This window comes from Colobus angolensis, unplaced genomic scaffold, assembly GCF_000951035.1.
Source record: "Colobus angolensis palliatus isolate OR3802 unplaced genomic scaffold, Cang.pa_1.0 Scaffold328, whole genome shotgun sequence".
NCBI lineage: Eukaryota > Metazoa > Chordata > Mammalia > Primates > Cercopithecidae > Colobus > Colobus angolensis.
In genome coordinates this window covers 1,682,611-1,697,089 of record NW_012116577.1, presented here as the reverse complement: position 1 = coordinate 1,697,089, position 14,479 = coordinate 1,682,611, and the positions used below count along the sequence as shown (strand labels likewise).

Genomic DNA, 14,479 nt, shown 5'->3' with positions numbered 1-14,479 from the left:
TTTATTTCCAGTTATCGGAAAAGAACATAAAGTGTTATAGACTGTGATCACATTTTACAAGTTAGGTTGCATAATACATGACACCAGTATTTCCAGTAATATTTTAACTTTCTCATTTATATTTACAGAATTGAAACTGAAGAGAGAAAGAAAATATACATTATTTTTCATGATACAAAATAAAACCAAATGAAGTAAAGAATATCATTTATCTTTTATGGATCTTAAGATGTTTGTATTTTAGAATAAAAGGCTAAAATGCTTGTTACTTCTTTTATTTAATAAGAAAAAAACACACCTAGTTATTTTTGGTTTTTACTTATAAATGCCTAAAATAAAACCTAATTCTATATGTTATATCTTGCCTTGATAAAATATAACTATTTTTAAATTTTCTTTTTTTTTTGAGACAGAGGCTCGCTCTGTCGCCCAGGCTGGAGTGCAATGGCGCGATCTCGGCTCACTACAAGCTCCGCCTCCCGGGTTTACGCCATTCTCCTGCCTCAGCCTCCCGAGTAGCTGGGACTACAGGCGCCCGCCATCTCGCCCGGCTAGTTTTTTGTATTTTTAGTAGAGATGGGGTTTCACCATGTAGACCAGGATGGTCTCAATCTCCTGACCTCGTGATCTACCCGTCTCGGCCTCCCAAAGTGCTGGGATTACAGGCTTGAGCCACCGCGCCCGGCCTAAATTTTCAATTACTATTCACTACTATGTTTATATTGGTCTTTAGGAACCAGAATTATTTTAGAAAATAATGATTAGAAGCAGCCCAATAGCAAACATGGCCCAGGACCTCAGCAAGTATTACTTTAATACCTGTGTCTGCTGCTATAGGGGTGGTGAAGTATGATGTATGATTTGAAGTGCCAAGAGAAAAAGCTATGACATTCTCTAATACAATACTCAGAGACATAGGGCTACTATTCCTTGAGTTTTTGCATCAAAAAAGCTATCACATTCAGTAGAATGAATCATCAAAGACAAGAGATTTCCACTCCCTCTTAACAGTCACTAAATTAGATAAAATAAAGTATACTCCCATTTATCTTGCTATGATTTTTGAAGAGGCCAGCTCCATCTCACAGATTGAGTTGTTGAAACCTGGGTAGTTCTAGGAATACCTTAAAAATAGTGTCTTTAGTACTTTATTGTAAGTTCATCCTGAAAGTATGACATTATTAATATAAACAACCTCCATAGGAACGCTGGTACACCTGACGGCATGCTGTAGAACACATATAAATACGTTGAAGAGCTATGATAAAAGGTGTAAAATTGAACACATGTAAAAAGTGTAACAACTGTAAACACGTAACTTACTTGGCTCTGAGGCACTTCATGATCAGCCCCCCAATAGAGTGTCATTCCAAGAGAATAAATGTGGATCTAGGAATAGAATTTTTAAGAAATAATTTTATGATAAAATACAATAGAAAATTTAGCAAGTGCTATAAATACAGATTATTTTGTTCCAAAGAAAATAAAATACACAATTTGAGAAAATCATCATTTTATATTTTACATAAAAGTATATGGAGCTTAAAAGAGATAGTAAGACTGGAAATTATTACAACAGATGTTTTTCTAATTCCCCAGCCCATCCTTTATCAATAATCATTTCTGTTAGCTTTTAAAGTTTCCTTATGCAAATTCAAGCAAATATGAATATATATTCTTATTTCCTCCTTTTACAAAAGATCAGAAACCTTAAAAATTACTAGGCACTTTGCTTTTTTTTTTTTTTTTTTGAGGCAGAGTCTGGCTCTGTCGCCCAGGCTGGAGTGTAGTGGCCCAATCTCGGCTCACTGCAACCTCCATCCCCTGGCAATTCTCTTTCTCAGCCTCCTGAGTAGCTGGGGTTAGAGGTGCCCGCCACCATGACTGACTAATTTTTCTATTTTAAGTAGAGTAGGGGTTTCGCCATATTGGCCAGGCTGGTGTTGAATTCCTGACGTCAGGTGATCTGTACGCCTTGACCTCCCAAAGTGCTGGGATTACAGGTGTGAGCCACTGAGCCTGGCAGGTACCTTGCATTTTTAACTTATCAATAGATATTTCCATATCAATGCTTAGAGATCTTATTTTTTTAAAATGGTACACAGAATTCCATTAGTGGTTGTAGCACTGTTTATATAACCAATCTGTTATTAACAGAGAATTAAAAATTTTTTTTCAAACCTTTGCTACTATAAATGATGTTTCAGCAAACAGCCTTGTATGTATTTCTCTCAAAATGATTCTCTGAGATAATGGATGAGAAAGTAAATCATCTGTAGTTTTTATACAGATTGTCAGATTCCCTTATATAACAGTTGTACCATTTTGTACTTCTACCAGTAACATGTAAGAGTTTTTCCACAAGCCTTGTCCATAGAGGTATTATGAAGACTTGGGGTTTTGCCAGTCTAAAAATTGACCAATAAATGTCACTGCATCACTGCAGTTTTTGTTTTGTTTTGTTTTTTGACAGGATCTTTCTCTGCTGCCCAGCCTAGAATGAGGTGGTCCAATCATAGCTCACTGTTGCCTCAAACTCCTGGGCTCAAGTGATCCTCCTGTCTCAGCTTCTCAAGTAGCTGGGACTACAGGCATGTAAAACCATTCCTGGGTAATTTTTAAAATTTTTGTAGAGATGGGGATCTCTCTCTATTGCCAAGGCTGTTCTTGAACTCCTGACATCAAGGGATCCTCCTGCCTTGGCCTCTCAGTGTGCTGGGATTATAGGCAAGAACCACCTCACTTGGCCTCACTGCAGTTTTTTGGTTTTTGTCTTTCCTCAGTGCAGTTTTCATTAACATTTTCTCACAATGAATGGGTAACGTAGTACAAGGAGAAGGAAGATGAATCAAAGGAGTTTTCTTTAGGTTGTTTGCTTTTTTTTGTTTCTTAAAGATTAAAAAAAACATATTTTTATGCTGATAGAAATGATTCAACAGGGAAAACTGGAAATGCAGGAGAGAATGGAGATTGCTAGAGGAACACTGTTAAGTAGATAAGGAGATAGATGCTAAAGCACAAATGGAAGAGTTGGCTTTATAAAGCATGGACAGTTTATCTGTAGTAAGATGGCAGAGCATATGAGAATTCACATGGGGAGGCTGCTAGAGGAATGCTAGGGAAAGTCTTGATTGCTTCTATTTTTTTCTGTGACACAAGAAGCAAGATCTCAGTAATAAGTAATCATCTTTCCTATTTCCTTCTATTAAGAGGTTCAGAGCTAATCTTCTGGGTCACTTCTATCAATGCTGAATTCTTGCCATGTGCTTTTGTTGTTGTTTAATTTTGTTTCAGTACTACAGCTTCATCTTATTTTCTGGCCTTTATTTACTTGGCTCCTATTTTTTTTCACCTTTATTTTTCAATGCTATAAACTATCTCAAATCCTCTTTAGAAATCAGTCAGATATATGTAATAAAAGTGGGTACCCTTCTTACAATCGCACAATGCTTTAATATATCCCTTAAATTGCTTCACAAATTATTTCTCAATTACAGATTAGAAAAGTTGTTCCACTTTTCAAATATGTTCATGGCTCTCAATTTTTAAACATTCAAATTTTAAAACAACGACATTCAGGGGTCACTTTGACCTGCTTCTATTTCCATTCTGCAAGCAGGTTTTTAAGTTTTCTTCTGTCATCGTTCCTTCCCTTATCACAACCTAAACACTCAGCACATCTAGATAATTTTCGGTTGGCAAAATACATCCTTTTCTTTCTCAGCTTTGCATGAGCTGTTCTTTCCACCAAAAATATTCTTTCTTTGTCTCTGGCCATTATTGATAGGCCAGAGATGATGTTTCCCCTTATATATGCTGTATAAATACTTCCAAACAAGTTAAAGCATTATCTCATATATGATACAGTTATATTCCTGCATCACACTTCAATAGTATCTCTGATGATGTAGTTAACTAATATTATCTTGTATAGTTAGATGAGTCCTTGTTTGTCTTCCTTGAGGGGAACAGCTTTTTGCTTTAGTGTCCCTCTTAGCAAGTAACACAGAACTTTACATAGTAGATATTCAATACATGTCTGCTGAATTAGATTAAATGTGCAAGAATTTCAAGACAGGCTAGTGCAGACTATTTTTATCATATTTCTCCTTAAGTTTCTTTCCAAAGAGTCTTAAATGTAAATACCTTTTCAAAGAGCCTCATATATGAGAAACATTTTTCATAGCTTTAGCATAAAGGACTAATTGAATGCTCTATTAATTTTGGTTTATGATTCTTTGAGATGTGGCCCATGCTTTAAGATTCTTTATTATATTTACTTCTCAATATGCCAAAGTGAGTTACTATATGTTAATAATTTTTATATATGACTATAATAAAACATTCTTAAAACTAGGTTATAAAATTGTACATTTGCTGATCACCTATGTATATCGTATAATGGTTAGTTGTATGTGTCAACCTGACTGGACCAAAGGATGCCCAGATATTTGGTCAAATCTCATTCTGTGTGTTTCTGTGGAAGTGTTTTTGGGTGAGATTAACATTTACATCAGTAGACTGAGGAAAGCAGACTGCCCTCCCTATCATTGGTGGGCCCTGAAGGCCTGAAAAGAACAGAAAGGTTAACTCTCCTCTGAGTGAGAGAATTCTTTCTGCCTAACTGCCTTAGAACTGGGATATCAGCATTTTCCTCCTTTGGACTCAAACTGAAACCCTCTTGGGTCTTCAGCCTGCCAGTCTTTGAACTAGAACTACACCAGCAATTCTTCTGTTTCTCTGACCTTCAGACTCAGACTTGAACTACACCATTGGCTCTACTGAATCTCCAGTTTACAAACTCATCCTGAGGATCTTGGAGCTTGTGAGCCTTCATAATTGCATGAGCCAACCCTTTATAATAAATCTCTCTCTATATACAAATACACACACACACACACACACACCCCCTATTGGTTCTGTTTCTCTGCAGAACCTTGACTAATACATATAGGTATGGAATACCTCTATAGAAAAAATAAAATATGCAAAATGATAATTGCTACTTTGCTAGGATGATATTTTATATGGGTTCCATACTTTTAGTAACATTTTAAATCATAATTAAAAATACATTGTTGAGTTGTTAGATAACTCCAGCTATGTCAGATCTTTATTAAAATAACATGATAATACCACCTGGTATCTAATATTAGAAAAATATTTCTTACAGAATACAAAGAAAAATGCTTTTACATCTATTCCAAACAGTCGGTACAGGGTCAGTGCATGATGCTTTCATACATATTATTCATAAATTAAAAGAGTTTGTACTGTTGATGCAGCCTGAAAAGACACAGGGAAAAAGATCACTAATACAAAGATGTAACTAAATTAATTCAGTAGCACTGACATCACTGACAGTGCTTAGTTCATCTGGTTCATAAATAGCGGCAGTAGATGGGTTACAGACTGCATATATGTATATTGTGTAGAAAGGAGGAAGGTCACACACAGGAAGGATTACTCAAAAACAAGCAAGTATTTGATATACATATTCTCCTTTGTTTTTTATGTAATGAGAAAAAAGGGGAATCCACAATCCAGCTGACAAATATCTTCTACTAAAGATATCAACAAGTCCAGGGCCAAAAAAGAATCAGGCAGTATAAGTTTAAAAAAGTTTTGATCTGCTTCTCATTTGTATTGCTTATTTAGCTTCTCAGGGAATTTGTGGTTTCGTGACCTTTGTTGGTCCATCTGTACTTTACGGACAGCACAGAGATGCTCTATTTCCCTTCCTTAGTATAGCAGTATAGCAGGCCAGGACACAGTCCTATAGAGGTGGGTGCCTTTGATAGTGATGATTTGTATATACAGGATTCAATGAAAAGATGGAAGAGCTGATTCTAGATGACATGCATGTATAGAAGAGCTAGACAACTACCCATTCAGTCAACATTTTTTCTGAAAGTCACTGAACTATGGAGTGTGATAAGATACAAATATTTGATCCCGGTATCTATAACACCACTATCATAAGCTAATATATATCATTATATGTATTTAAATATAAACAGCTAGCATACACATAATGCTTACTGTGTGCCAAGCTTACATTATATATTTCTTTTTCTTTCCTTTCTTCTTCTTTTTTTAGACAGAGTCTTACTCTGCTGCCCAGGCTGGAGTGCAGTGGCGTGATATTGGCTCACTGCAACCTTCGCCTCCTGTGTTTAAGTGATTCTCCCTGCCTCAGCCTCTTGAGTAGCTGGGATTACAGGCACCTGCCACCATGCGCAGCTAATTTCTGTATTTTTAGTAGAGATGGGGTTTCGCCATGTTGGCCAGGCTGGTCTCGAACTCCTGACCTCAGGTGATCTGCCTTCCTTGGTCTCCCAAAGTGCTGGAATTACAGGTGTAAGTCACCATGCCCGGCCTACATTATATACATTAGCTCATTCAATCTTGCAGAAGGAAGGTAACTTGCCCAGGGTCACACAGCTATTTAATTGACAGAGGCAAAATTCTAACTCTGGCTTCAGTTTCTTACCCTCAGCACTACTGATGTTTGGGACTGGATAATTCTTTGCAGTGGGGAGCTGCCCTGTAAATTGTAGGATATTGAGCAGGATCTATGGCTTCTACCCATTAGATGCCAATAGTACTATCTACTCCTACCCTCTCAGTTATGACAACCAAAATTGTCTCCAGATATTGCTAAATGTTCCATAGGAGGGAAAACTGCCTCTGGCTGAAAACTAATAATTTAATCTGTATATCCTTTTCCAGAATTAGAAGTCTAACAGGAGAGAGATATAAATATATATGTATGCACCTATGTATTAAACAAAGTAGTAATAAATTTGTGCTAAGGAAACTCAAGGAGACAAGAAAAGGTTCCTTTTGACTACAGAGGAATTAGAAGAAACTTAAAGTTGAGAGGAGTTAAGTTGAGACTTGGAACATAGATTATGTGTCCCTCTCTTTGCTCTTAATATTCTGTATAGATCTATTATCATTGTATATATTCCCTGCACATTATCATCATCATCATCACCATCACCATTTCTTTGTCTCTCAGCCTCCTGGCCCTTTGAGAGTAAGGTCTACTCCTTATTCATCTTTGTATCTCTTTGACCTCTTAGAGTGTTGGACATATTATAAGTCCTCAGTAGATGCTCACTGAAAGAATGGATGGTACATAGGATGTGGAAAAATGAAAACAGGGAAGAAAGGCATTGCCATGCATAGAAGTGAATCCCAGAAGCACAAGATCTGCCTAAAAACCACTGGCTACAGCTTGTGCATCTAAAAAAGAGGAGTGAGAAGGTAGTTGGGACCAGACTCTGGAGAGATTTTCATGTTTGGTTAAGGAATCTGTAGCAACACAATGAAGGTTTTTGAGGGGAAAAATCCCTCATGATCAGGGGTATAACATGATCAGGGGTATTAATCTGACAGTGGCAAAGAGAACAGTCAAGAAGCAGGAATAAGAGTTAGGAGACATGACAAAAGCCCAAGAGAAGAGAAATGAGAACTTCACCATAGTGCCAGCAATAGGGCTGAAGAAGAAAGAACTGGAATGGCTAAACTTAGAAAGCAGACTTGAGAAATTCAGGCAGTTAAGTATATATGTGAAAAGGGAGGAACCAGAGATAGGGATACAAAGAAAATGTGACATGGAAAGATGAGAGTCAAGGAAGCTCATTAATATAACTCCTGTAGGATAGAAACACATTTCTGTCTGCACAGTTATAGTGTACTGGAATATAAACTCCATGCACAGTGGGATTTTGTCCCATTCACCACTCTATCCCTAGACCTAGCACAGCATTTGACATACAATAGTGATAGTCACTATTTCTTGGATGCTTACTACACGCTGGGTACTGTCCCAAGCACTTTATAAGTATTACCTTATTTCATTTTCTAACAACCCTACATGGTAAGTATTATTATTAACACCATAGACATAAGGCACCTGAGGCATGAAGAGGTTAAGCAAATTGCCTGAGTTCATATATCCCTTAGGTGACAAAGCCAGAATTCAACCCAGAGTCCGCACATGATAAATATTTGTTGAAATATAAAATGGGATAATAAAATTATCATCATTGGGAAGGCTAACAGAATACTTTCTACCTCTTGATCCATTCTCTAAAGAGGAGATGAAAAGCCTTCAAAGATTTGCCTCAATGACCACAAGAGACAGGCTGGGTGAGACACTGCAGTCTGATGTGCACATACCTCTCATCCAGCCATCTCTGGATCTCTGTGAAGAAATATGAGCTGCTTTACATGTGCTACATAGCTCCTTTTAGCAACACACCCCTGGGACTGTGTGGTAACAAATCATAGATACCTCTGGGTTAAAAAATTTTTACTCATTACCAAATATGACATAGAGGAACTGTTCTCAAACTATGTTATGCATCAGAATCACCCGAAGGGCCTGATAAAACACAGGTGGCTGCGTCATACCTCCAGGATGTCTGATTCAGTAGGTCTGGAGTAGAGCCTGAGAACTTGCTTTTCTAAAACATTCCCAGGTGATAGTGATGCTGATTGGAAGGAGCAGACTTTGAGAACCACTAGTAGAGAGGTGGGGATACAATAATGAGGACAAATAGGGTCCCTTCCATATCCAATCTTCACTGTTGTATACAAGATAAGATAATGTGACATATGAGAAGTACACAGAGAGAACAATGGAGCATAAGAGAAAGCTTCACATCTACAGTAAAAGTTAGCCAGACAGTGAGGGGATGAGTCAAGAGTCAAAATAGCATCAGTCTGGGTGAAAAGAGTTTTCAAAGCTGAAAGAAGAGAATGCACAAAGGTTGACAAGAAAGAAAGTATGTAGCATATCTCAGACACTGAAGTAAATTCAGAATGACTGAAGCACAGAGTTTGACACAAAGACGACTCAGACAAGGCCAATACAGTATGACCTTGAAGGCCATGCTCAGGAGTCAAGAGTTCATTCAGGGGACATGGAGAATCTGAATAATTTTAAACAGGAATAGAACACGATCATATATGGGCTTTCAAAACTGCACTGACTGCACTTTAAAGAATGGACTAGCCATGGACAAGACTGGAGTTGGGAGATTATGAGAAGTGTTTGCAGCACTGGTCATTTGTGATGGACTGAACTGAGGTGGAAGCAGTGAAAGCTAATATATGTAGACATATATGAGATATACTAAAAAGGTAGACTCAAAAGAAATTAATCATAGGATTTAGGAAATTGGGCCAGAGGTGAATGAAAAATTAAGAATGACACCTTAGATTTTTCCTTGGAAATTGGGGAAATGATGGTCCATTCATTTATAGGAAACACAATGGAAGGGAGAAAAGTTTCAGGGTATGAGAAGAAACAATGAGTTTAATTTCAGATCTATTGAGTCTCAGATGCCTGTGGCACATTCCAGTGAAGATATCTAATAAGTAGCTTTACATAAAAGTCAAGAGCATGGTGCTAGAGATATATACATTTGGGATCTGTCAGCAAATAGCCAATGATTTTTTAGCTCGTTAGAAAGAAGCAAGAATAACAGTTATGATCCCTCTATCCAGAAGAATATATGAAGACACATTTTTTTGGTATGCATACAATTTTTAAACTTTTAATGGCCTCTTGAACTTATTCCTTTGACCTCTGAGGGTATGATGGAACTTAGGTTAAGATCTGATATATAAAGCAATTGCACAAATTTACTTAGTCGTAACTCTTTTCTTTCGATATTTCCTAAAAGTCACCTCCAAAATTATTTTTAAAGCTCAAAACAGCAGGTTGTTATTTTCTAATTTTAAAATCAACCCTTTTCCCACAACACACTATCTTCCACATTTCGTCACACTTTACATACTGAGTGTGACGGTTAGTTTCTAAGATATAATAGCTTAATAACATATCTGACAACTTATTTAACTCTAGGCTACTTAGTGTAGGACTAGGAACACCAGAATCATATATTGCAAACCAAAACATGTTCTAGTGCTCTAGAGGAGACCCACCAACTGCAGAATGGCCACAGGGATCTGCTGAAATAGAATTATTTTAGGATCCATTTTGGTGCCCTAAATCCTCTCTCATGGGGCTAACTTTCCATCTTAAGAGTTATTCCTTTAAGTTAAGATGATACAGACTTAAAGACTAATAAGATGGAAATGTGTTATCTGAATAGAGCAAAACATTAAGCCATTAACACTCCAATAACATTACCAGAAATTAGTTTTTTAGCTAGTGGAACATAGTATGGTGAAGTGATATTTAAAGACCTAACTTTCTTTTTTTTTTTTTTTTTGAGACGGAGTCTCACTCTGTCGCCCAGGCTAGAGTGCAGTGGCCGGATCTCAGCTCACTGCAAGCTCCGCCTCTTGGGTTTAGCCATTCTCCTGCCTCAGCCTCCCGAGTAGCTGGGACTACAGGCGCCCGCCACCTTGCCTGGCTAGTTTTTTGTGTTTTTTTTTTTAGTAGAGACGGGGTTTCACTGTGTTAGCCAGTATGGTCTCGATCTCCTGACCTCGTGATCCGCCCGTCTCGGCCTCCCAAAGTGCTGGGATTACAGGCTTGAGCCACCGCGCCCGGCCTAAAGACCTAACTTTCTATAAGGCTTTTGTACCTATTAAAACTCTAGGATTAGGTGTCATCTTTTATTGTGGTTAAAAAAAAAAAAAAAAAACCCACACAAGATTAAATTTACCAGTCAGGCACGGTGGCTCATGCTTGTAATCCCAGTACTGTGGGAGTCTGAGGCAGATGGATCACGAGATCAAACGATCGAGACCATCCTGGCCAACATGGTGAGACCCTGTCTCTACTAAACATATAAAACTTAGCTGGGCATGGTGGCGTGCGCCTGTAGTCCTAGCTACTTGGGAGGCTGAGGCAGGAGAACTGCTTGAACTCGGGAGGTGGAGGTTGCAGTGAGCTGAGATTGTGCCACTGCACTCCAGCCTGGTGACACAGCTAGAACCCGTCTCAAAAAATAAAATAAAATAAAAAAGATTAAATTTACCATCTAAGTATATATTTTAGTTGTGTTAAACATATTTACACTGTTGTGCAACAATCTCTGGAACTTTTTCACCTTGTAAAACTAAAACTCTATACTCATTAAACACTAATTCTTCCCTCTACCCTCTCTGCCCAGTCCTTGGCAATCACCTTTCACCTTTTTGTTTCTATGATTTGGACTACTTTAGATACTTCATATGAGTGGAATCACATAGTATTTGTTAAGATTGGCTTATTTCACTTAACATAATGTCTTCCAGGTTCATCCATGTTGTAGCACATGACAAGATTGCCTTTTACTTAAGCCTGCATTATATTCATTGTATGTATATTTCACAGATTTTTAATCCACTCATCTGCCAATGAACATTTGGGTTGCTTCCAGCTTTTGGCTATTGTGAATAACACTGCTATGAACATGGGTGTGCAAATATCTCTCTGAGTTCCTGCTGTGAATTCTTTTGGATATATATACTCAGAAGTGAAGTTGCTGGACCATATGGTAACTCTATTTTTAATTTTTTAAGAAACCTTTATACTGCTTTCCATAGTGACTGTACAATTTCACATTCTCACCAACAACACACAAGGGTTCCAATTTCTCTGCATCCTCACCAACAGTTGTTATGTCCTGTTCTTTTGATAGTAGCCATCCTAATGGATGTGAGATGGTACCTCTACAACCCCAACATTTAACATTTTCAATTTAATTATATGATTATGTTGAACTCTGTCACCAGACAAGCCTAGAGTTTCTTCTTCACTGGTACAGGGTCCTGGTATATAACAAACATTTGTCAAATTTATGAATGAATGAAAACGGGACAGAGAATGGATTAACAGGATTTAACACAAAGTATGTACGGTAAAGTGTGATTAAGGGCATTTGGTTGTTTTTTGGTCAAGTTCGGTTGAGGCTTCTGCTAAGCTTAGGTAAGTAGATTTACTGTTATTGTCCTTCTAAAGATGATCCTTGATTTTCAAAAAGCACAGAGAGCAATAATTCTTGATATTTAGACTACAAATTAGTGGCAATAAACAAGATTAATTTATCAGAGACATAGTACAAATCTCTGGTGCACATCAATATTTTTGAACAGAAAGCACAACAGGAACTTGATTCAAGTTCCATTCCATCAAACCGACTTCAAAAAAATTGTCAAATAAATACACCTTCTGCCAAGCAAGCAGGAAGTAGAACATTACCCAATAAAAGGGAAAAGCCAGAGGATAAAAAGCTTAGTGTGGCCTGTATAAACCTGTATACTCATTTAAAGGGATGTTATCTTGAAAAGTAAAGTTTTAAGGTAAATAAATGAAAATGCCTATTTACATAGTTGATATAGTAAGAGAGTTTTTTCATACAAACGTGTACAGTTTACAAAACACTTTTAAGTGTAAGTCCCTCTGAATGAAGAGAACATTTGCATGTATCAAGAGTGCTAGGCACTGAGCATTATAAAAAAATTTATATGTCATCAACTGCAAACATTTATTGAGTGCTAGTTAATAGCATATTCTTAACTCATGAAAGTCATTAAGTGCAGCTACTTTCCTCGTTTTCAAAATGCCTTTGCCATTTTAAAACCAGAATACTGTGCTAGAATATATGGCTACTCTTCTGACCTTTGCTTCATGTTATGAATAGGATCAAGAAACTTGATTTTCTTTGTATTTAAAATTACTCTTAAGATTTTGAGGCATGGGGAAGCTAGAAGTTCCAATTAGACAGACTAAGAAACCAACTTTAACATGATAATGGCGACAACCCCACACCCATTTAATCCCCAACACTGCTTCTAAACACTTGGTAAAATAATAAAGTGACTTTAGTCATTTTCCGAAACATGTGTTCTAACAGTTATTCCTAACCACAGGGTTAACTTGTTTGGGGGTCTAGACATCACAAGGCAAATTGGGAAACCTCTCAGAAAATCAGAAAAGCACTTGTGCATCTCAAATTTCTACTAAGCACTTTTTAAATTGTATGGTGGATTTTAAATGCTTACAGAAAGAATTCATAATACCTATGCACACATACCATACCTATTTTCAATGTTCTAATCCCTCTTTTAAAAGATTATTAAATGAATCATACAGGGTGCAGAAGGACCGCATCCTATTTAAATAATAAAAATGAATAACTCTATATATACCATCCAGCTTAATAAAACATTACTGCTACACTTGAATACTTTTATGATACATAACAATGACCAAGACCATATCTACTCTGTAATATCAAAAAGTTCTTTTCAAGTACTTCATCTTATGTAATGGGAAATTTTTTAGTCTAATGCCTTAAGCATTACCCCTACCTCATAGCTATCATCTCCTTTCAATGGTTGCTTGTACCTCTCAAAATTCTTAAGTAGCTCATGGAATATCAAAGGTAGATAAATTTAAATCAGAATTCACTCTACCAATTCTTGTCAGTCTTTTTTCAGATACATAATTGACGGCTCAAATCAAGATGCCTTCCTTTAGCTTAGTCATCACGCACACACTCATACACATTCAATCTCTGAAAGCAAAAGTATGATTGTCAGTAGAAAGAAATTGGTAGAATTCCTTTAGATGGCAATTAGACAATGTATATTGAAGTTTAACATGTGTATATTTTTGATTTAACAATTTTGTTCTTAGGAAATTACTAGGTTAATTTTTACACTTATGTGGAACGATACATGGGAATGTTCATAGCCAATTCTGTATTATCTGGAGTACCCTATAGGACTAAATTACCCACAGCCTGCTATATAATACAATTACCCAATGTCTGCTATAAAACACAATATATATGCCTAAATTTTTTTCATAACTTTGACAATAAAATTAGGTCTTAGTCTGAAGTCAGTTATATCACTATAGTCATACTGGATACTTCTATTATAAACCTTTACTTCTTCATTATGCCATCAAAAAAATCATTAAGCCATTTTCAGTTCTTTTCCACAGACTATTAAAACTCCTTGGCCAGGCACGGTGGCTCACCCTGTAATCCCAGCACTTTGGGAGGCCGAGGCAGGCGGATCACTTGAAGTCAGGAGTGTAAGACCAGCCTGGTCAACATGGTGAGACTCTGTCTCTACTAAAAATACAAAAATTAGCCAGGTGTGCTGGTATGTGCCTGTAATCCCACCTACTTGGAAGTCTGAGGCAGGAGAATTGCTTGAAACTGGGAGGCGGAGGTTGCAGTGAGCCAAGATTACGCCACTGCACTCTGGCCTGGGCAAAGAAGCGACACTCTGTCTCAAAACAAAACAAAACAAAACAACTTCCCAATCAGAGTCTCACAAAATCTTCCTTCTCCCATAGTTATCTACTTTTGTCAAATTTAACCTCCAAAATCACAAATTACATCAGTCATGCTCCTAAAAATATGATAGATCCCCACTGCCTAAGAAGAAAGCCTCAAGTTCTGGCATTCAAAAATCGTCCTCCTTCTAACCTAGAATCTTTCTTCCTTCCTTTACCCACATCCCTCTAGGTAGTAATGTTCTAGCCTAGCCA

The 14,479-nt window shown here is 37.2% G+C and overlaps 1 protein-coding gene across 5 annotated transcripts in view; it reads right to left on the bottom strand.

Annotated features, from left to right (window-relative positions):
• Positions 1–14,479, bottom strand: part of PTPN13 (protein tyrosine phosphatase, non-receptor type 13 (APO-1/CD95 (Fas)-associated phosphatase)) — a 226,789-nt gene that overhangs the window by 136,034 nt on the left and 76,276 nt on the right. For all 5 annotated transcript variants that reach the window (XM_011951790.1, XM_011951791.1, XM_011951792.1 and 2 more), the window contains exon 4: positions 1,324–1,389. In XM_011951790.1, coding sequence (XP_011807180.1) covers positions 1,324–1,389 — 66 coding nt within the window. The remainder of the gene's footprint in view (positions 1–1,323; positions 1,390–14,479) is intronic.